The sequence below is a fragment of the Sycon ciliatum genome, chromosome 10 (assembly GCF_964019385.1).
Source record: "Sycon ciliatum chromosome 10, ocSycCili1.1, whole genome shotgun sequence".
NCBI lineage: Eukaryota > Metazoa > Porifera > Calcarea > Leucosolenida > Sycettidae > Sycon > Sycon ciliatum.
The window spans coordinates 1,943,275-1,968,107 of record NC_088652.1 but is presented as its reverse complement, the minus strand read 5'-3'; the positions used below and the strand labels follow the sequence as shown (position 1 = coordinate 1,968,107).

The 24,833-nt window shown below is 45.0% G+C and overlaps 1 protein-coding gene across 2 annotated transcripts in view; it reads right to left on the bottom strand.

Moving 5' to 3' along the window:
- The window catches only part of LOC135825583 (uncharacterized), a 38,212-nt gene that overhangs the window by 11,206 nt on the left and 2,173 nt on the right, over positions 1-24,833 (bottom strand). Inside the window, exons 2-9 of one of the 2 annotated variants that reach the window (XM_065338190.1) lie at positions 24,304-24,385; positions 19,609-19,679; positions 16,655-16,790; positions 14,712-14,999; positions 12,966-13,036; positions 10,152-10,287; positions 6,275-6,514; positions 3,478-3,702 (exon numbers count right to left, since the gene is read on the bottom strand). In XM_065338190.1, the coding sequence (XP_065194262.1) occupies positions 3,478-3,702; positions 6,275-6,514; positions 10,152-10,287; positions 12,966-13,036; positions 14,712-14,999; positions 16,655-16,790; positions 19,609-19,679; positions 24,304-24,385 (1,249 nt within the window). Of the gene's footprint in view, positions 1-3,477; positions 3,703-6,274; positions 6,515-10,151; positions 10,288-12,965; positions 13,037-14,711; positions 15,000-16,654; positions 16,791-19,608; positions 19,680-21,996; positions 22,331-24,303; positions 24,386-24,833 lie in introns of those variants that run through there. The other variant, XM_065338191.1, reaches the window with a different exon arrangement.

The following is a 24,833-nucleotide window of genomic DNA, read 5'->3' as shown; positions in this document are numbered from 1 at the left end:
TGCAAGGGCACATTTTCGGCCATAACTCATGAATGGCCGGTCAGATCGGGACACAATTTTCAGAGAATTTGCAGCTATTCATGCTCTTTCAACTGACGTAGCACTCAATATGAATTTACAAATTCGATTTTTCAGCGAATGTTTGGGTAGTCTGCCACCTTAACTAACGAACGGGTAGTTTTCTTAACGGGCGGGTTAACGGGTACCCTTTAGCAGCCATATTATTTTTTTGCGCATTTCTCACATAAATCATGATTTTAATTTGTATATTCTCAGGTTGTATTTTGATACTACATTATGATTCGCAATTGATTCGTGTATCATAATATTTTTATGGCAATGAAGGTTCCAAATGAATGTCATCCGTGCATTTGCCCATGTACATAACTTCACAGGCATTAACTTACAATCGTACATGTAGATGGTTTCTACAAGCTACATGTATTTTGATACATGTACGCAAATCAACTGCAGATCGATGTGATTCAAGCCATGCAAGGACAGAGTGGTTTAGCAAAACTTCCGTGATCTCGCGCAATCCTATTTGTTATGTTCGCAGAGAACTGGTACTCGTTGCATTCAGAAGATGTTCGCGCCCATAGCTAGCTGGGGTGCCTGACACATTTGATGTGCTGCTGGCCAGCTAGCTGCTAGTGCTAGCTTGTTGAACTCGTGAAATGAATCTTCACAAATCCGTAATCTTGTATGCAATATTTCAAACTACTTTTCAGCTCGTCGATTGAAGGAACAAACTACAACCATGAGTATCATACATATTATAGCTACCACCTACGGACATCACCGTTTGTGACACTCCGACTGGTCACACAGCCTGGTGACACTAGTTCATCAAGTACTGTGGCAGGTTCGATGTCGGAGAACCATCGTAACTTTCTAGTTACTCAGCTGCCACCTCGAACGAGTTTCAAGTCTTGCATTTTCTCACATCACAATCAAAAACCTCCAGTACGAGGATTTTTACTTGCACTAGAGTGGAGAGGACAACTGTCAAGTCTGTCTTTCAGCCTGCTCCTGCCTGATAAAGTCGAAAGCTGGAATGCACAGGAAAAAGGAAAAGAGTATCCGCACTTCTATTTCGAGTCTTGGAATACGATAGGATGACCTTTTTTTTTACAAACGGGTACCCTTTTCCTAACGGTACCTGAGATTAACGAGCGGGTACCCGGTACACCCGTTTGACCCCTAATTTTGACCTAAAGGATTTCCCTCTGTTGCGTGACAGTCCGGGCATGCATAGACCTGTGCGACGTCAGGCACAGGTCTTGAGCGGTTAGCTACAGAAGAAAGTAGCGCTCCACGATGAATACTACAAAATTACCATGGATGCGAATTGTCTCAATTTCCTATTGCGCGTGTCATCGTCCAAATTGATGAAGGGAAATTAAAGGCGTGGTACGAACAGCTTTCATTTGTAGTGCGTACGGCGATTTTCCGCATCAAATTTGGCAGCTATTGGGTATTGAATCCTATTGGGGTATGGCAAGATGTTGAAAAAACCCGTATTGTGCTCGCCTTGGATAGATATGGTGAGCGACTTTTTTGGGGGGGGGGGGACTGCTCTCCCACCACTCTCCTTGAGAGGATAGCAAGAGTGATTGTTCACTCTTATGCATTTTTCTTACACGAAGGTCTGATTCTGTTTCTCTATGTGTGTGCTGTGCCAACAATTTCAGACGAGTCTCTTGACCAACAGCTCTCTGACATGACAGCATGGGAGAGTGACGTCTTCACAGAACTTCGGCCTGACCTGGTTTCCACGCTAACACCAGGTGATATACGTCGCCAGTGTGAGGCTAAGAAGTTGATTACGCGTGCACAGCGTCAGCTATTTGCATCAAACACTGGCCGTGCAGCGCAGAATGAGGAATTGCTCGATGCACTAAGCACTGGTGATGACGTATCCTTCCACACCTTCCTTGAATGCATCCGTAAAGTCGAGCCACCAGCCAGCGCGAGAAGGTTATTGGCCTAGCTGGAACCCGTCGACAAGTTCCGGGCAGCCCGGCAGTACTGCCAAGGCCGCATTAGCGTCTGCAGGAGCATCTGCTGCTGATCCAGTGGGTAAGTAAAGAGCAGTAGGCCGTACAGGCAGAGGCCAGTTGGGAATTTTGCAGCTCCATAGTTTTTTTCGTGGTTTTGGCAGCCCAGCTGGCATCAGGCCAGTCTGAAGGCTTTAAGTAGCTAGCTAGGGGGGGGGGGTGTGCTGGGGACTGCTCTCCCACCACTCTCCTTGAGAGGATAGCGAGAGTGATTGTTTACTCCCCTGGATTTTTCCTACACGAAGGTCTGAATAGGTGTATTTATTCAACGACCATACAATATCCACTATTCGAGTTTCCCGCTCCTTCACCATAGTAATGGAAGCCACTCACGTATAGAAGAGCGCATGCTCCAGTGGTTCTCTAGTTGTTGTTCTGTTCTAGTCTTCTCTGGTCTACTCTCTTGTGAAAATATTTCGTCGGTATAATTATTCAATACTACAAAGCCCCTGTGTTCTGGAAGTGTGAGGGGACTTCGTTTAGCCGGCAGCTAACAATTGCATAAATGTACAATTGTACATGTCACACAGCCAGCAAGACTAACTAACTGCATCAGTAGCATTCTAAACCCGTTGGAAGTCAGTGGAAAATATGCCAGTTTGGATGTTCTGTAGCCAACACACAAACTTGCTTGCCACCAGATCCAGCCATACAAACCTCCTTCGGTCATAGACATTCCACTGTATCCAATAACTCACAACCTTTCCCCTAAAAAATCTTACGATTTTCCACTTGAAGACAATTAGTCAGTAGTCACCCTACGGGCCGACCTACAGACGTGTGTTTCATTACAGCAGGCCCCCGAAATGTTCAGTCCACTATGTATCTTTCATCCATTTCTTGATGTTGTCAAATGCACCTCGTGTTGGGGCTCCTGTAAGGACAACAGCCTGCCTGAGTCACGCTGAATATTTCTTACCTAACGATTGCAAGATATGACGCGGCTTTCAAATAGACATGGCCGTAAATAATCCCAAGCCAGTCAAGTACTCTGTTTCCAAGGACGTAACGCTGTCAAATAGATGACTACTGCAGGGTCTGGTATTCAATCTTATATCAACATATTTATTAGTTCTATCAAAGAGGTTAACAGCAGCATTCAATAGATTTCTCATCCACTAACACACCATGACTGACCTGATAGATTTATCATACACTAACACGTCATGACTGACCTGTAGAGATTTCTCAACCACTAACACACCATGACTACGCTTTCAAGCCGAACTCGATACGTCGCCAGAGCACACCATCGGGAAAGCAACACATGGTACTGAATCACTTCATATAGCTGTTTCGAGAGTAAAACTCTTGCCAGTGAAGAAGGTAGATAATGTAGAGTGGATAAGATCGTAGAGTGGATAAGTTTGCAGAGTGGATAAGATATTGAAAGGTTGCATGTTCAGCACAAGCTTACCGCTGGGTTGGCGCCAAACCACACAATCAAAATCCCTTGATCTGGTCGCAGGATTTGGACATCGGCGAGTTCCCCATCGTTGCTCCCGAGTCCCAAGACGACATGCACGGCAGACCAGCATTGCTATCAAGAACAGGCTGAATAGCATCATGCCACCGAGTGCTAGTTGGGTAGTGCCGAAATCCGCCGTCAGCTTGTCACCAGGTCCTGTCCACCAGTTTCTTGCTGTTTCGTTGCCCACACGCAAGCACAAATTCATGTAATGGATGCAATCCGGAATGACATAATGCAATTTAGAATAACATCACAAAATTCTATGATTACATCATTCAGTAACATCTTGTTGGGCACACACCCATACAAACAGAACCTTTTTTCAGGAAGTGGAGTATTGCCGTCCCCTTAGGGTGAAATCTACCATAACTATAATCATCCCCTCTCCCCTCGACCCCCCCACCCCACACCCCACACTAAAACTTACACACCCGAACATGCACCCTTTCCGAACTGTGTTATAAGAAAAGCAATAAGTCCTGCCTGTCCTAGGCAGAAGAAGTATGTGAGAAGACAAGACTGCAGCTCTAGCTCAGACTGCATGTCTAGCTCAGACTGCATGTCTAGCTCAGACTGCATGTTTAGCTCAGACTGCATGTTTAGCTCAGACTGCAGGTATAGCTCAGACTGTATGTTTAGCTCAGACTGCAGGTCTAGCTCAGACGGCAGGTATAGCTCAGACGGTATGTTTAGCTCAGACTGCAGGTTTAGCTCCCTGTCCCTGTAGATACCATTAACTCCGAGGAGAGTGAGTAGGACGACCCAGTGATGACGACCAGTGTTGTCCTGGAATACGCAAAAGAGCCACACTACACGGAAGAGAAGATGGCGAGAGCAAGGCAAGTGACTGTGACGAGGGGCGTAGCTCACACGTCTGTGGCCTGGTGCATCTGGTGACCAAGTGCCACGGCAACCTCATGGTCTCCATATTGCATATTTTGGCTATGAAGTGCCTATGACGGCCATTTGCTGGTGTGGTGACTAGACAGAAGCTCCGCGTCTGGTGAATACAGACAAAGCATCATCGACTGCTGCTAACACTATAGACCCTGATGCTTGCTTGGAGGACTGCTGGCCACCTGCCAATAGTGTTGCTGCAACCTTACCTTACGAATGTAGTGCGTGTGTGCTGCAAGTATTATGGAAGCACTCTATTTTCTGCAAAGCACGTCCCGAATCAGCAAAAATCGGAAAGTCTGGCAGTGAGTGGATAGGACCACGTCATAAGCTGACGGCGGATGTCGGCGAAATCCAACTGGCTCTCTGTGACATTGTGTCAGTCACACAATTTGACAAAGGCTCAACCAGCATACGTTGTACAGTACAATGCACGGTTATCAGGACACAATCTATCCGACGGCCGTATCAGCCGTGTGAGCAATTTGAAACCCGTAAATGAAAATAGTGTACTGCTGTCGTCGACGTCGTGACTATTTCCAAGCAAAGACTGGCTCTCAATGCAAAGATATACTGGTAACCAGTAGAATGTCTTGTACACTCTGTCAAAGTAATTCAGTTGGGAGCATGCTGCTGTTGCACTGAAATGTACATTGGTATGTGACAGTAACAGTATGAAGACTTCCTCTCCTGTTCACAACTGCAGCTCCTACTGTTATGCAGCATACCGACAGTGGATAGGGCTGGTAGTTGTAAGACCTGGTTGAGGTGTTGGATATCGAACATTGTAATGTGCAGTTTCTACTGGAAGGTGTAAGTACCATTGACGCTGAAGGTGAATCACCTCCATTTTGTTATTGTTTAATACTGTCATCATCCTAATCTACCAATACATACATGCGACGTCCTCCCTCACTAGTGGATAATCTCTGGGCCATCGAAAAAGTTATGTTATAACGAGACTTATTTTGTAGCAGTACTGGCATCTAGAGATATAAAAAGCCCTCAATACAACATTAATTAATTATTGCAACTCGTTATTAGATAACCAAACATATCCAAAGATATCTACGGATACACATATAGAATGTGTTACATCTTATTGCTTTATCAGCTTTGTGTTTTCACCTTGGTCCTGCTTGGACAAAATTATCTGAAACTGAGGGTTTGGCACTCCAGGGATTTGGGCCAAGGGTCGCTACAAGGAATTTTTTGCGCTGACTAATTATCTCGTAACCGGACCTGGAAACAGTTGCATAGACCACGCTTCGCCAGGGGATATGAGATTTCTATTCACTAAAAGGGTTTATGCACTAACCGCACTCATTGTATCGAGGAACGGTCTGTTCATGTTTATGGCTCGAAATAAGCCCAAACTACAGTGGTGGCCAAGAAAACCCGACACGCGAGTCGAAAGCAGCACCAATGCTCATGCGCCCCTTAAGGTCCTCGCATGGGTAGTTGGATTGTGCAGGATGTAATTGAAAACGAAAAGTGACACCACTTTTGATAGGGGTCAGATTTTTTACCACGATTGCTTATGGAACATTTTGACATGCTCATCTCATTCCCCATTAGGATACCTCAACGCAAAAACTCAAAATGTGGTATCAAACGTCATCAAATTTTCGGGCTTGGCCCATACAGGAAAGTTTGTTTTATCTCTATTTCCAGCCTAAGAATGGGCCATGACCGAACATTTGTTGAAAGGCTGATGACGTATGCAGCAAAGAGACCATATTTTGATTGTTTGTGTTCAGGTATCCTAATGTGTAATGTGTAAACGGCTGTAGTGGGGTCTGTGAGTGATCAGAAAAATGTACAATATCATCAGAAACTACTCCACCTTGGGTTGTTAGCGGGTTCTCCGTTGGGTTGGATGGACTGGGTGGACTGGACGAGGTCTCCGCTGTGTTTGAGGGGCTGGATGGCCTGGGCCAGATCCCATCAACATTTCCATCGACGTAAAGCCACAAGCTAGGTCCAAAGGTGAATTGCTCGTTTACTGCGTTGACGTATATATCGTACGATTGTCCCGCACAGAGGCGACTAACAATCAAAGGTAGACTGCTGCTCTCATTCACATCTTAACAGGGCAAAACACAGAGCACATGACAAAGAGAGCATGGAGTGAGCATGACATCATACAAAATGACCTCATAACGTTTAAAAGATTCTGTGCAAGTAGAACCCATGACTTCTTAATGCGGAGGTTTAGCATCATGAATTTTGCGTTCAAGTTCGCCAACATTTTTCGGTTCACAAAACTGGATTGCGAACTTTCGCATTTTTTATTCGGAAAAGTAGTCAAAACACGAATCCCAGATTCGTGTCAAGAGCATAAATTTTCTACTCTCTACTGTATATACACAATCATGTCCAATCGTGTACAACAGGTGTTTGTGTGCGTCGTGCATGTGAGAATTCAGTTTCCTAATCCTTCTCATTCCTTCACCGTGTTCGACTTTCCTTGGAGTGCGAACATGAATGCGAATTTCGTCTTGCTAAACCTCTGTAATGACATTACTATGCATGGTACATTACTATGCATGGTGGCCACAATGGAGTGTATAGTAGTGACTCAACTCCCTTGCACCCAGACACCGATACTCTGGAAACAAGTTTCTATGCTTCCATGCTTTTCGGCGTGTCCAGGCTAAATTTTAGAATATTACATCAAGTGTATTGCTTTATCACAGAGAGGAGATGTATGCGCGCTTAGTCCTGGTTCCAAATTTCCATAAGACAGAGCACTGCGCTCAGCGCCTTTCCAGGGGATGAATTTTGGCTGTTCTCGTCGGGTCGCAGCGTCGCAGACTATTCCATCGTCTTCAGCATCAGAAAACTAATGGCCATGTGAAATTACAAGACTGTGAGATACTCTCGTCTTCCTCTATGAGCGAATTTGTTCTGCGCCAGTATACCAAAGTATGCAATATCGTACGCACTGTTTGAGTGACGAGGCATGTGAACTGTATCCTGTACTGCATGCACTGACTGTGCGGTCGTCTTGAAATTCTCCATCCTCCCATCACTCCCATTCATTTCTGTTTCTAGGCAGAATCCAAATTGGCGCGCTTAAATCACTATAACTCAAGGCTGGGCGGGTTTGAATACTACTTGCATATTGCCTATTCTATGCTCTGGAGAATCCGATGAGAGCAAAATCGAAGCGATGGGATAGTCCACACAGACCGGCAACAAGCTTCAGTGTTGTCAATAGTGTAACCACATGATGGATTACTTTGCAAAAAAATGCTGCACAACAATTCTTTTTTGAAACTAATCTAAACGTTACTACACGTTTCTTCTGCTTGCAAAGATCAGGCTTGTACAAACGGATACAAACAGCCTCAAGCACTTTCAACAGACTAGCATACCGTGCAGGGCACATTACAGAACTAAAATCATCATAAACCTGCAAACACTAAGGGTGACACAACAAATAAATGGATGTCAAGCACGGGCAAAGATAATGTGAACACAAGATTTAGCAACAGGAACAACGGTATCAATTTACGCTCAATATCAAAGGAGGAGTCAACGAACAAAGTCAAGCAACATGAAGCGAGTATGGGAGTGATCGACATTGATGAGGAGCATGACTCAGGAGATGCCATGGGAGATGAGTTCGGAGATGAGACGGAGGACGAGGATGCGGTTGAGGGAGAGGAAGAATCGGATGGGGGATTGTGATCACAAGAAGTCTTCTGTTTTTTCTACATTTGTTGTCGCACCGTAAATGTCTGCAGGTTTATGACGATTTTAATTTTTCTGTTCTGTGTCGTGCACGGTATGCTAGTCAGTTTAACGTGCTCTAGGCTGTTTTTATCCGTTTGAACAATTCTATTTCCCCCAGATTTTCCTCAGTATTATCTATACTGGAGAATAAGCCCCACCAAGACTTTCTTTATACAAAAGACCTTCCCTTTTACTAGTCGTTTTTACATTTACCACATTTACCACATTTACCACCACCGACTGACCATCGTAATATAAGCCGCATTGACTTTCCTGGGCTGAATAACTCGCATACACAAGGTCTACAACTTTTTCACATTTGGAAATGTCAACTATCGAGCTGGCAAAGGGAAGTAGTAATATTATTATGTTCATTCAGAGCAACACTCTACTTTCAATGAAGAAGACCACACCGACCAAAACAAAGGTATGCTTATAGAAAACTGGCAAGGTGCATGTTGGTAAGTGTACCTACACAGCTGGGCTTGCCGGCGTTTGCAATCACGTGACAAAATATAATATTATATTGTTTAAGCGCTAGAGGAGTTTGTTTGTTGTGAGGAATAGGAAAAATCAAAAAAGTGCCCCAAACACCTATTTCAAATTATAATTTGAACTACAAAATGACAATTTTCGCACAGTCTGACACACAGACAAACCTGGTGGCTTTTGTGGAGGAGCACAATACCAAAGAACTAGAGATGATGACACAGACTTGAGCATGTCAACGACATCAGTTCCAAGTCATTGACCAATTACTTCATGGAAAGCACCATGATGCTCTGCATACTCTTTCGATTCTGGCAGTGACACTTTTGATCGTCACCTGCGCTTCCGAGACTGTGGCAGACGACTCCTATAATGAGAGCTGAACGGTACGTAACATCGTAAGGCAGTTCATCGCCTAATACAAGCGTACAGAACTTGTGCCTCTTGGCTACAGAGGACAAGGGGGCGATTATGCTTCGCTGACGATATCAACATCCCGCAAATTTTCATCGTCGCTCTGCAGACCCGTCGCCACGGACTTGCCGACACCTGACCAACCGTGCGCCATGCACAGTACGATCGTCTGGCCCAGCGAGCTGCTCTAGTGTCACTAGATACGAACATTGTCCATCTTTGCTCTCCAACCACTTGACTACGCTGCCAAACAAGTGTTTGAAAAAAGTTTGGGAAGATGATCACCACCAGTTCATGAATGAAGCACAGCTTGAACCCGCTAGATAAAACATTGTTTAACCCTTTATTACCGGATTACTTGCACAGCATGCACCAGAATTACGAATTTCAGCGCAATTTCCAACTTCACCAGGTCATAGCTTTGGCCTCCTTCACTTGATTTTCACAATCTAGGGCTGGTTGGAAAGCTCTTGGCGAGAGCAACGGCAGGGTACCAAGCTCCATTATCCAGTCGCCACAGACCAGGCGCGGTAACATAGCAAAGTCGTCTCCAAGCCTGATATGCAAGCAAATTCGTCCCATCAACGCCATTCCACTCTCCTTAATCACAGAAGGCTCAAATTTGTTCGAGACGATACAAACTTCCGCTGACTACGTCATTATCAAGTGCTTAGTCGCTCAAAGAGCACACGAAAAGGGATTTCCCAAAAATGGCGAAGTGATCGATCAAAAATTTGAATTTGCCGAGGTGAGAATACGGCGCGCGACATCTCTGGTGTCTAACATTGTAACTCTTCGGCGATTGTTGCATTGTATAGCTTGGAGTTACCACTACCAAATAGACCTTTCGGTTGTTGAATTCGCGCAAAAAATGATGAAGTTACGAAGATATTACTGGCATGCAGGTAACAAAGGGTTAATTCCGTCATTTCTAAACTTTTTTTACGAAACCTCAGTGCAGTGGCCGCACTTGAACATACCTGGCTTTCGCTCGGTTGGAGGAGTTCTGGCAGGTGCATGTGTACCTAGGTGGTTAGAAATCCTAGAGCAGACACTGCATATGGGTACCAAGTACTTACATTGCCAGTAGAGGAAGCCCAGTAGAGCGCAACTGTTAACTCTAGGCCTGGTGCAATTCCATCGTTTGTTACCCCTGCATTCCGCACTGGAGTAATAGATATAAATTTCCGCTACTCGATCTTCTGGCTTTGGAGCCTGTGAACATCACCCAGGACACAGGAAGTAAAAACATGCAGAACAAATGTCTATATCACAGCGCAACTTGTAGCTCTTTGGTCTTCTTTTCTTCTTACACTTGGTCCGCCAAGTTAGTACAATTGGTGCTTATCTTCGCACTTGATTTTTCTGTGTTTTACCTGTGTCATACTGCATGGAACCACTGATTCACCATCCGAACATAACGATAGACGATTGCATCCGACAACATGGCAGCACAAACCATCACAGAAGTTGTGATCGTTTTTCGTTTGAATCTTTTTGATTGGAGCTGCCACCGACGAACACTTCTGTCAGCGCAATGAAATTCTGCAACCTCAGCTCCAGTCTAAAAAATCGGTCACAATATTCACACTTCAGAGCGATGGCGAGTACAGTTTTGCTTACTACTAGCTGGCTGGTGGCAAGGATGGTTTTCTGCAGGGAGGTATAGAAAAGCTGAAAAGCACTTAGCGAGCTTGAATTGGAGTGCTCCCCCAAGAACAGCGCCTAGTGAAGAGTTATCGCTAGCAAATCACTGACGAAGAAAGAACAGCTCATGTCGACATCTCCAGAAACCGAGACGAATCCGGTCGACACTCTGAAGCTCACAGAGGACCGGGAAATGGAGCTGATAAAAATATACACCAACTCCTGAGGGAAATTCTCGTGCAAATGACTTGCAGGAAACTCGCAGAAAAGAGTTACGCCTGCTCCAGAGTCAGTGTGACACTGTCACTGTTCGCTATGTCCAGCATGCACAGGTGCCACATCAAGCAGAAGCTATCCCTGCTCTACAAGCACGAGCCTGGCTGCTGATCAGCAATTATGACAAGTGCAAGAGGCGATTTGAAAAACTGGCATGTTGTGGTGTTACCTTTCCGCCTCAAACAAAGGCATCATTGCGACCAACGGGGATAACACATGCAGCCACAACACGAGCAGTCTCACTCAGCTTCTGGGCGGCAAGATGACACAGTCACGGCAGGTGACTGCCTGTGAGCGCGATTCGAGACGAGGAGAAGTGGAACAAGATATGAAATGCGCAGCAGCAACTGTTCGGATCGAATATTCCGAGCTCTTCCTCCAGCGACTATAGTGAGGAGGACGAGTGGGTTTCTAGGATTTTTGGCCGAGTTGCTTACTGGCATGTAAAATGTCATGTACATACATAGTGTTTTCCGATCGTGGCATGCTTCAATTATTTGCATTTTCTTCTCGAGATAAGAGTGAAGATAAGCGCCAATTTTAACTTTGGTGGACTAAGCAAATTAATCCTTGGCTCAGTCCTGCCAAATCTAAATGTTTAGCAGCGAATTCACTTGAGGGAAACCCGCCATACTTTGTACAATTTCATGAACAATCCGCAGCATAGAAAAGTAGTAAATTGTCCGTCACAGTCAATAATGCCCTGGGAACAAAACATTTGTCTACAGAGGATGGATAGACCAACACTTTAGTATCGAGTTGATACTATCATATTGCAATCCATACACTGGCATCTGCAGAATATTCCACGATATGAATGGCGAGCAAAAGTACTTCCTCCGGAAACAAAAAACTATGTGACTTTTTTCAATAATTTTTGCTGCTGTTCGGTTGCTCTCTGAGTGGCTCTGTCGGCCTAAAACACTAACAGATGACATTTCCGAACCTTGGAGAGGCATGATTCACATTCTGGAAAGCCGAAAGTCATCGCAAGGCAAAGGTGTCCTGCTGTAATCCAAGCGAAGCGAGGATGTTTTGCATTACGGTTCGCCAGTTACATTGCCAACAAAAACACTGCTCACTGCTCGTCCTTGCTATTTTTTGGTTCAGAACGAGAAAAAGCAGGACAATGGCACTGAGGAGCAAGAAGAGTGTGCAAGGGATAGCAGCTTGTGTTTTTGAAATCTGCACCAACCCCAAAATCATCAACCAAAGTGAGAACAGTTCGGCAAGATGTCAAAACTCCATAAGCAAAGATGAAGTGACATCACTTTGCGCAGCGCAGCAAAGCTAAAATGTTCAAAATCGAATCGTCGTTCAGTGGAGGAGCTTGCCTTTTTCAGCAGCCTCCACTCCAATGTCTCTTTGGTTCCAAAGGAGAACAGGCGAGATCTCCTCGCAGCAGTTGCGCCATGAAGGGACGACTACAACGCGGAGAAAATGCGAATTGTTTGGCTTTGCCCGTACCAGTCGTTCCGGGGCATTCTCGAGAGGCAAGCCAACACCAGAGTACAAGTCATCGCGGTCTTCACCTAGATGCTAGGGAAGGCAATGGTGTAAATCACGTACTGGTAACAGCGATGGCGATCAGGGATGCCGAGAAGCTGCTCCGTGACATGCGAGAATGCGTCGATCGACCTGCCACTTTGGTTGGTTTCCCGCCGTGATGAATCGAGTGATGGTGACTCGGGCCGAGACTCTATTCCCATCCATCGACCTCGTAGATATTGTACACATGGCCAATGAGCGTGTTGAAGTGTTTCTCTTCCAATAGAAGACTTTTGTCGAGCGCAATAACTCCTTGAAAAGTCATGTCAGAAAGTCACGAAGTTTTTGTTTCCGAAGGAAGTTGCGGACTAAAGAGTGCAGCATATTTCCTCTATTATTATAGCACAGAAACCCCTAAGCACACCTACGAGGATCACACTATACCATGGTCATGAAAGAAGAATGTCACGAAATATTCCCACCTTGACATTGATTGCCGCTAAAGCTGAGCTCAGGCGGACAGAGTTGATCACCTTCGGTCGGCTTGGTTGATCTGCTCAGACAGCATCATCAAAAAACCATCACATTGCGCAAAGGCCTGATGATCAGAAACGTCAAATTCGTGAGCACATAGTTTCAAGGCATGGGGGGGGGGGGGAGACGCCACAAGACTCTACCATACAAAGATTAGCGAACAATGCACTGATTCCGATGGTGCAGGTCCGAGGTGGATCGGTCCAGCCGTTCCCGAGTTATACCAGCTTGAAGTTTACACTAAATATGGTGGCTTCATGATGACATCATTAACTCGCCCACCGATGCCCAGACTGGATTTATGACGTCAGAGAGATGTTAAATAGTATGGGAGTAGATGGTGAAATTTCAGTAGTTGGCTCTCCATTGTCCCAAAGAAGTCGGATGTTTTTTCAAACTAACTCGCCCAGACCGGATTTATGATGTCAAAGAGATAGACGTGGTATAGGAGTAGATGGTGAAATTTCAGTATTTGGCTCTCCATTGGCCCAAAGAAGCCGGATGTTTTTTAACTCGCCCAGACCGGATGTATGACGTCAAAGAGATAGACGTAGTATGGGAGTAGATGGGGAAATTTCAGTATTTTGGCTCTCCATTGTCACAAAGAAGTTGGATGTTTTTTAAATTTCGGTATGGGACATATGGCACCCTACCAGTATCCGGAAAGGAAAAAAATTATCTAGTATGAAATTGATTGTTCCAAAGTCTAAGGCTGCGCGAATCAGCACACATTAGGCAGTACGCTGCGCGGTTATCAGTACACTATCTATCCAACAGCCGTATCGAAAGTGTGAGCAATTTGAAATCAGTAAGAGAAAAATAGTGTAATGTCGTCGTTGATGTCTTGGAGACATTTCCCATCAACTACTGTCTTTGAATGCAAACATATAACCACTGTAATGTATTGTATACTCAGTCAGTCAAAGTTGTGTTGCAGTGCGCTGCTGTTGCACTGAAATGTGTGTTGGCATGTGAGACTAACAAAAGCAAGATTTACTGTCCAATTGACCACTGCGGCCCGCCCCATATGCAGCATACCATCAAAACATTGGGCTGCTAGTTGGAGTTGGATATCGAACACCATCATGTTCAGTTTCTAGCAGAAGGCGCAAGTACCACTGACGCTGAAGGTTGATCACCTCTGTAGTTAGTCATTGTGTTATTGTGCGTTGATCCTAATCTACATACATAATTATATGTGTCGGACTACGGGTCAAACTAAAATCTTGGCGAAGGAAATCCAACACACAAGCAGCACCAATGCTCATGAGATCTCTCAGGCCCTCGCATGGGTAATTGGATTGTAAATGGTATAACTAAAATGGAAACGTGCCGTCTCTTTTGATAGGGGGTCAGATTTGTTCAGCCACGATTCAGAAAGAATTTTGACATGTTCCATCTCATTCCCCATTAGGATACCTCAACGCAAACACGCAAAACACTGTCTCTATGCTGCACACGTCATCAACCTTTGGGCATCGCCCATATTGTGAAGTTTTTTTTCTCTGTTTTTAGCCTGAGAATGGGCCATGCTCGAACATTTGTTGAAAGCTTGATGACGTATGCAGCAAAGAGACCTTTATTAATTTGTTTTGATAGTTTGTTGAGATATTCTAATGTATAATCTGTAAACGGCTGCATTGGGGTCTGTGAGTGATTAGAAAAATGTACAATATCATCACAAACTACTCCACCTAGAATGATTAGCGGTTTCTCCGTTGTGTTCGAGGGGCTGGATGGACTCGATGAGGTCTCCGTTGTGTTCGAGGGGCTGGATGGCCTTGACGAGGTCTTCGTTGGACTTGAGGTGCTGGATGGACTGGACGAGGTCCCATTATTAGATCTGCTACCATTGGCGGCAAGCTGCGTATACGAGTATAGTCCGTAGCCTTTGTCGTTAATTGCGCGGATGTGAATCCTGTACGCTTTTCCCGCACAGAGGTCACTCAAAGTCACAGGTAGACTGCTGCTCTCATTCACATCTTAACAGGGCATAACACAGCGCACATAACAAAGAGAGCATGGAGTAGGCATGACATCATAATGATGTCATCAGAACTATGATGGAGCAAAACATTTGCTACTTCGTTGTTTGACATGGGCGCATGTTTGATTTTGTTTATTTCTTTGACCTAGTAATAAATCTGGAAGTCCACGGAGACCAGCAACAAGATTCAATGTTAATATGGGTTGCTTTCAAAATGGCGATCAACCATTTTCAATATAACCCTGTATTTTCCTCAGTATTCACTGTTTTGGACGATATGTCGTCCACAGACCGTTCACGAAGTACTTACACCATTTACCAACCCTTAACATTAACCACAGTTACCAACGACCATCGTGATAAATCTGCGGGAATTTCCGGAAAATTCCTGATGCTTACGCAAGAAATTGGGGTAGAAAACAGCAAAGAAAAAGCGGCGACAATTGTGGAACTTGCTATGAATTCGTGGAATTCTTTGGAGGAAATTGGGGATTGGGCAAATCACGAAAATTGCTGCATTCTGAGAATCGCTATTTGCGCCATTGATCTACGCGGGAGTAGTAGGAACGAGGGAAATCGCGGATTTTGAGGAAAAATGCGGGTTTGGGCCAGGATCGCAAAATTTGCTGCATCCGTGGAATCGCGGTTTCCTTGATGGACTGTCTTACATCGGTGTTTGAAGGCAGGCTCAGTGAGTCTGGTCTACTCTGTGTCGTCAGGATCTTCATTACCTTTCTCTTTCCTAGCTGAAGTGCATTCTATGCGCCAAGCCATTTGTAACTACCATATTGCTTCATTTGCTCTGATATGGATCAAAAGGGGATGCTCCGATGGGCAATAGCATGAAGGACCGTCCGTAAGAACGTGTATTTACTCAGAGACGCCTAAGAGGTATTTCTTTCTTGACCCACAAACTCATCCCCAGAAACTCCCCCCAAAAATGCAGATAAAACCACTCATAATAATCACTATACTATGCACATAGTATCCAGTGCAGACGACTCTACTTATATCAAACTTGCCGCATATAGCAAATTTTGTCATAATTATAGCGAACCCTTGTCCATGTCCCTGGTGAATGCACACAAAATTGACCCTTTTTACCTGCCACCCTGGCCACTCTGCCCTGACCCATGCAGTGCAGTGTAGACTGTAGTGCGTCTCATACATGTAATATTATTATTATTATTTTGAGTCACCTCCACCATTACACTGCGCTCTTTAGCCGACTAGACCCTCCTGCACACAACCATCACCATTGCGAGGACACTTCCGTAGACGATATTGATAAACTCCTTCAGACAGCTGTTTCGCTAATACATAGCTCATCAGTGAAGGTAGATGTTGAATGATTAAAATATAGACCAAACTGCTAGTGACCCGATTTTCTTTGTCCAAACGGGTCCAAGTACTTGGACCCGTTTAGACAAAGAAAATCGGGTCACTTGTGACCCTGTGGGGACTGAATATGTTACATAATATCAGGAAGTTCAAAAACATTGATCGCTCCCATATGTACATGTTTATGCGGTAACCGCACTTGGACGTAGCTGGCTTTGACCCTTTTGGAGGAGGTGTGCCAGGTACGCATGTACGAGGCTGATTGGAAATTCCAGAGCGGACATTGCATAGGAGTACCCTAGTACTTACATCGCCAGAAGAATGTGCCAATTACAGTACAATTGGCAACTCTAGGCCTGCTGCAAACCCATCGGCCTTCACCCCCACATTCCTCACTGGTGTAGGAGCAATGATATTCGTGTACTCGCTCTTCTTGCTTTGGAGCCTGTAAACACCAAACAAGACACAGGAAGCAAACATGTGCAAACAAATGTTTACAGGCTAGTTCACTAGTAATTCACAGAAAAAGGTCTTTTACAAGCTAAGCTGCTTATCACTTGGAAACATTGGTCAACACTCGAATTTTGGCATTACTCTAATGCAAACTTGTCACACTTTGTATAATTTCATGAACAATCCGCAGCATTGGAGTTGTCCAAGGCGACCCACTTTCCCCGATAATGTATATCATGTATGTTGAAGGAGCTATGCGTAAAGTTGATTTGATTTCCTTGCCTTCAGTTCTACCCTGTCCACACTCTCAGTCCGCAGACGACACCACCCTTCATGCCACTGAGAAAGAAACAACAATTACGGCCCTCCTACCTTAGTGCGAAAACGTTTTCGCCGAAGGCAACCTTAAACTTAACCTTGAGAAAACCCACACATTTACCGCGCCCAAGGCTGACCCGGAGTGGAAATCAGTGAAGCTCTTGGGCTCTTTGCTAGGGTCAGCTGAGGACGTGGACTCTAGAATAAATGCAGCAAACCGTGCTTTCGGTTCAATTGCTTGGGACTATCACAGTATTGAATCTCGTGGATGTATAGTTAAAGTTCTGATTTTGCCTGCACTCTTGTACAACTGTGGCCTCTGGACACTAACGAAGAAGCTGGAGGATCGACTGGATGCGTAGCATCGTCGCAAGCTGCGATATATCATGAACATTGTCCACCCTCACCACATATCCAACAAGACGATTTACCGAAAGACCAACCAAGCCCCGAACTCGCAAACATGTAAAGAGCGCCGCTTCCTGTGGCTGGGGCACGTTGCCCGGGAAGGACGAGACGCGGCCTCTTACAAGGCAATGCAGCTAGTCCTCAATACTTCGGACATCAACCGCCCCCGTGGACGACCCCACAAGAGATGGGCGGACAACATACCTCGAACCTCTGAATGTGCCGATTCAGGAATGCCTCAACCTCGCCACCAACAAGCAACTCTGGTTAACGATCATTGACAGATGCATGACCCCTGTATGATTTATTTTATGCGGGCAATATGCGACCTGTTCATAATAACATTATTATTCGCAGCATAGAGAAGTAGTAAATTATCCCGCATTCTGTAGATTGAGAAACTTTCATTAGAGATTAAATCATCGTCGCCATTTGCGCGACAATCACACATTCGCGAATATAAATCGTCGCGAACTGCTCTATACCTTGATTGTAGACAGTACAAGATGCAACTGAGGGAGATGACGCTCGTGTCATTGTCAACGGACGACGCTGCCTCCGCTCGCATTTCGTTCAGCTTCTTTTCAGTGGCAGTGATGATCCGATGCGCCACTTTGGCTACGTCCTCTTCATCTCCAGAGCTGTATACGAATCGTTGTCTAATATTCAGTCGTTTCAGCCCGCGACCTCCACTACGCCGTAAAACGAGTCGTACAAGCACACCCTATGCTTCGTATTTTGTCAGCAGGATACTGGTCCCAGCATTCTACAATGGGTTCGAGGAGGTCCCTGCGATTCCCCTTCGCAACAGAGACATCTGACTGTAGAAATGCGAAGATAGCCAGGTTGTCGACATTCCGGTCTGGAGTCTGCGCTGGTTGCCATACGACTGAAATTTTTATTCTTGCCATGCGAGCGGAACAGCTTTGTGTTCTCAATCTGCAGGCCGCGCACAGTAAGTAGACCTACGAACCTGTCTATCCTCAGGGCAGCGAATGTCGCGCAACTCTGTGCTCCAGCCGCAAGCTCTACTTCGTCACTGTGTCAGTTTCGAGCAAGTAAGTGCTAGTTTTGTTTTCAATTGACTCGTGAGTTCCTGTCAGCAACGTCGCATGGCTTCCGTGGAGAATCTGATCGTGATCAACCGAACTTACCTCGACATGAATGGGGGTTTCGACAGCCTTTGGCACAGTTCGTTGAGCAGGTTCTTGCTCAGAAACAATGTTGAAAAATGTCACGAAGTTTTTGTATACGGAGGAAGTATATACAGTCAGAAAGTGCAACAACTAGGCCCAACATGACAGAGTACTGAGACATTCGACAATCTGACACCTAGCTCTCAAACATGTCCGAAGCGCCAACCAACAGCCTTCCAAATTCGGAAGGTTCTATATCTCAGTACTCTTCACATCTTGTGCCTAGTTGTTGCACTTTCCGACTGTATATGATATCTAGGTACAGTGGTGGACAGTTACTCTGAACTCGTAACCATATGTTCCTTTTTATCTTTCCTTTCTCTATATATTATTGTCTCAACATCTGAGTTTCAGATCACACTGAAGTCGGATTAAGCTTAACAGCCATCTGTGATAATTTAAGGCGTGCCATGTTCTTTGTCAAAACTGTCCAACACAGCCACGCATGAACGTGAAACGCACGGGAATTCGCGATCGCAGTGGCAATGCCTGAGGGTCATGCCAAGCAAAGCTCAGAATAGCAACAGAACTGCCGCTCTTCATAATTCCGGTTGCATTGTCTGATGGACACAAGATGTTGTGAGACTTAGAGATGCTATAGAAGTCCCAGTCTGCTTGTTGTTGCATGCCCATATCAACCTATCGAGTTAACTATTGCAGCTGATCAGTCCACATCCGTGCAACTGCAATTTGCAATAGAACAGAACTGCCAGCCATGGTAACTAGAGCGGACAACATTAAAGAGGGAGAGAGAGAGAGCTCTGAACCCGTGAGCGCCGGGAGTGCAAGATGTCTCCTCTAGTTTTCCATACAGCACAGAATCCCCTATTCGCACCATCACGTTATATTATGGTCATGCATCAATAATTGCGTTGAAAATATTCTTACCTTGAAATTGATTGTCGCTGAAGTTGAGTTTAGGCGGACCACGAAGAGATCCTCTGGTGCGCTTGGTGGACCTGCTCAGACAGAATCATCACAAAACATCACATGGTGCATAGCCCAGGACACGATGGTCAGAAACGTCACATTGTGGCTACTCATTCGTGTCTAAAGGCCGATTCATACTCCATTTTACGTACGGGAACGAGTCGCGTCACGAAAAGGTGGATCTGAGCTCAACTATTTCGCGTATGGGAAAGCCGTAGCACGACGGTCGCGCGATAGCTTTCCCTTACGCGAAATGAAGTATGAATCGGCCTTAAGAAAAACTGCATATCACACAAGATTGTTGTCCTTTCGGGTTGCTAGAGTTTTTCGTCAATCTTTCCACAGATGGTCTCATGTTATAGTCAGCACTGTTTACATAAGATCAAGAAGACAGAACTCAACAAAGTACAATAAATCACCCAGAGCATGATACTATTGGGTCTACGATAGAAAAATTCACATACTGTAAAGAAAAAATCTCCGCGGCGTGCACATTTCACGATTTCAATAACGTTGCTTGATCATGAGAAACTTTCACAATTTCATCTATTCTGTGTTATTTTGTATTGTCTACAATCGATGTATAGAGCATTTTGCGTCGATCTATATTCGCGAATATGTGATGGTCACGAAAATTATTATTATTATTATTACTTGCATGTACGCGTTGGAGTCAACAATGCAAGCATGATTCACAACTTCGCTTATGCTAAACATGATAAACAGAACTATGACAGGGAAAAATTTAGCTAGAACGATGATATAATTATGATAATTATATCATAATTTATCACTCTTCTATATCGACCTCCACTAATTCTCGTGATCCTTGACTGGTCCTATATTACCCATATCGCTGCAATATCGACCGCTTTTATCGACCGCTTGTATCGACCACTTAGGCATTGTAATCTTTCGACTTTGGAGGGACAGAATTTTCTCTCCACTTCAAAAAGAAAAATTGAAAGAAAGAAGACAAAGGAAAAGAACAAGCAGGATTTGAACTCACAACAGTATGAACCTCAAGCAACCCCTTTTACCACCCAGCTACTGTGCTGCAGATGCTGAACCCTGTTGTTCTTACAGTCTTGTACCCGAAATAGGCAACATCCTATGTACACTATAGTACAAATGCTATACTAAAAAGGTTACAATAGCTCCTAAAGGTTCAAATTTTGGGGTTATGGCAAGGGAATCGTGATAAATAGGATATTGACCTCGACTTCGGTCTATATGGGAAATATAGGCCTCGTAAAAGACCTCGGCGGACCTCGGTCTTTTACTCGGCCTATATTTCCCATATAGACCTCGTCTTGGTCAATATCCTATACATATACAATGTAGCTCATGGGTATTGTCGCGAAAATCGCGAAATTTAATTTCTAGCAAAAGTTTCCCATGTTACAGTAACATTTCAAACCATTGCACACTGCCTGTACCATTGACACATGTGCATTGGTGTGTGACATCATTCTGCCTTGAATAGAACTCTCCCGTGCTCACATTGCACTGTTTACAAAGCATCCTGTTGAGTGATGTCATATCATGTGTTAAGGATGCAGACAGCTTCACAAACTAGGGGATAATAGTATGTACTCTCGAAATCATTCGACATTATCACCAGTCTGCAGTCGATTTTGTGAAAACGAAAATTTACATATTAAACCTCGCGAACAAAAAAACTTGAGAATAGCGACATATTTCTCATACACAAGCAAGGGCCATTATTCCCAATGTTGTTTGCAGCTTTTGTGATGCACGAACCCAAACTCATTGCCTACACCAACACTCAACATGCGCAACTGAGAAACCAATAAGTATCTAATATTGACTGAGTACGAGGTCAATATAGGAAATAGAAGCCGAGTAAAAGACCGAGGCGAAGCCGAGGTCTTTTACGAGGTTTTTATTTCCTATGCTGACCAAGTACGAAGTTAATATTAGATTTATCACGACAAACAGTCCGTATTTCAAATTCCAGAACGATAACCTCACGAATCCCGGCTTTACGATTGCACAACCGTTGCACCACCACCTACTCATGCAGTGACAATGCTGCACTAGGCACCGTTCAACTGCGCAACCCCCAAGCAGTCAAATATAAGCAGTCAATATAGCCCTAAGGAGTGAAATATGCAGGAATATTTGAATGCTTAGGTATGGCAAAAATCTATGCGAGTCAATACTAAGGAAGTGATAATTATTATTCTTCCCCACACACACAACACCGACGGGCCACACGTCAACATTGTTCCCAAACCCTCTGCACTTTGGTACCACACAAGATGAGGTCAAGTACAGAACGCAAGTAGGGAACCCTGCCAAGATGCCGTCATTAGTACTCACCTAAATATTGCTCATGCCAGCGCACCGTGTCCTGACATCCTGACTCAACACCCATGCCTCCTCCCTGAAACACAGGCACGTCTCGCGTTCACAGGTGGCCGTGCTTTCGCCTCACTGCGCTTCGAATTTACCCACGCAGACTTCAAAACTCGCTCCTGGAACGCGTGATGACTCCGTCCTACTTCCTTCTAGCAATGGACTTCGAAACTGTAGTACAGTATGTTCTTTTGAAGCAGGAACAAATCTTGGAAATCACAATTTCCAGTTCTGCGCTACAATGAAGAACGCAGAAGTAGCAGAAAACCTTGGCTCCTTCTCGTCAGTGGTACTGCTTGGCAAGTGAGGATGACGGAGCCAAACAAGTCCTCTTTTCATTGTACGGAAAGAAAACGCGCGGGCTAGCACTAATAGCTAGTGCGAAAAAGGAACATTCAGAGACAGAAAGTGGCGCATAAACGACGACTGGGGCGATACAATCATTTTCATGCTACTCTCTGACTGTCTGCGACAGCAGACACACGCCGCGCGTGCACAAGACTCTGCAGTGGAACGTTAGGTTAGGAGTGTGAAAATTCGGTAGGTCGAAAATGTGCGAAAATATGTGGTACATGTAGCTAGGTCGACCACTACCGTACACACTAGAACAGTAGAAGTACTGTCATGTCGGCGTGTAGAAAAATAGTCTACTCTAGCAAGGCGTCAGGACGTGTCAGGATATCTGGACGGTGTGATGCCAGAGTGCACAGACACCAACCGCGGTCACACCAAAACTGGCTGAAACGCGGGCAGATGAATCGCAGACTGAAGCAGTGAAGGTCTGCACGCTTGCATACACGGTAGACATACGCTGACTAGCGGAATGGGTTTGCGCGGGAAAGATAAATAATTATTATTATTATTATTACCGGTACTAGTGATTTCGTTCGTTGCCCATGCACAGCCTCTCGTCTGTTGCAAGTTTGGACAACTCTCCGTCAGGTTTTTCTATGTGTTTGACTTGTTTGCTGCTAGGAATGTGGTACGCAAACAACGCTTGGCAATTGTCTTCGCAACCGGTACGCAACTGAATTTCCACCCTCAAACAATGCAAAAACTCAAGAAAAATCCGCCTTCTGGCGTCTTGGCGGAATTCAGCATGGAAATGGCGGAATTTATTTTATTTTATTTATTTTTTTCTGCACCTCGTGGCATGTCAAGACAGCCATTGAGGAGAGGGTGAGACCAACCACGGAAGAAGAGAAAAAAAGAAAAAAATGCTCGGTGTGACCGCGGCCTAACACTGCTGCGTGGCTACGCTGCATGTACTAAGTCACAGTAGGGAGGTTCTGCTCTACGTTTTGGGAACGCGACGCAAAGAATCACGCGAACTTTCTTCGCGTTCCCGTAACGTAAAGCAATGCTGTTCTGCTCTACGTTTCACCTAGAGAAGTCACGTGGAATGTGTACTGGGGATTTCCCCTTCCATATTTGGCAGTTTTCTGCATGCAGTTGATCGATACCCAGCAAATCCGTACGCATTTTCTCTGCGTGTGCCACAACGTAGAGAACCTCATCTCCGCGTAGAAATCTGGAGCCAAAACACGCGAAGCCGTAGACTCTAACCCAGACACCTGCTCTCTACGTGATTTCTCTACGTTTCACGTATAGCAGAACCTCCCTAGTAAGTGCACTGAAAAACTCCAGACCCAAGTACAGGCCCTGACCCTAAGTTAGACCTAACTCCCCAGATTCGGGCAGTCAAGACTAGGCGCTAGCACCCACGCAGTGAGACTGCTAAATCTTGCTGTGTCTGTACAGGGTTGTACACACAATGATCGTGGTATACACCTTCGCACACACATTTCCTGCGCTTCATCTGCTGAGCTGTTGCATACCCCCTCTTTCAGCGCATTTCTCCTTGTCGGTTGTACATGCAAATTCAGACACTCAATTGCATACGGCTATTGTGTGCTTTTTACATACGCTCTCGCTTTCTTTAGTTATAAAAGGCCAGGTTCGCTCCTTGTACATGGTTCTGACGATGGGTGACTGGCCCGGAACGTCAATAATTTTTCAACATCATTGATAAAAGAATTTTCATCTAAAGCAACTAAATTATAAATGGAGCGGTTGTCAGTTGACAAACCCCCTTCTCAAACCCCCTTGTATTTAAAATGCAGTTCCGTGATGTCCACCACTTTCTGAACGGAAATTAATGCAGTTTTATGAAACATCGCTGTAGAGAGAATGCTCCACGGAGAATGAACATTTCCATCAAAAGAGAATTTACTGAGTACCACCAGTAACGTTAGTGCAGTATTTGTTTACCTCGCTCTTGCTCTCCTAGGGCACCAGGACCTGCCAGCAACAGCAGCGTGACAACGACGATTGGTGTAAACATCCACGTGTCCTGCAACAAAACACGTGATAGAAGTGTAGAGGCTACATTGTGTGCGATTGGCCTCCGTACAGTCTTACATGATTAGTGAGGTTTTGCATTCCGAATTTCGGTTCGGCGTTCTTCGGTCATTTGTCGAACATCAAAATGCCGAATTTTCGCACCAACGTTTGTTTTGCAAGTCGAAAATGATGTGTTTTCATTTCGTGAGCCCCAGCATCAGCAATGTCCTGTCCCGTGCTCCTTTTCTTGCTGATTCCAACGAACTTTGATCGCCCAAAGAGTCGAGGGCCAAACCTGCCTCCCCAGTCGCCTCAGAAAAACCAACTCCATGGCCAAGTCAAATTTTATGCGTATCGCCATAGTCTTTTCAGCCACACAGATGACGGTGAGGATACTCCAGGCGAAAGAGAGTAGACAGGCAGTGGAGAGGAGCAATCAGAGGTAGCTAACGATGCTG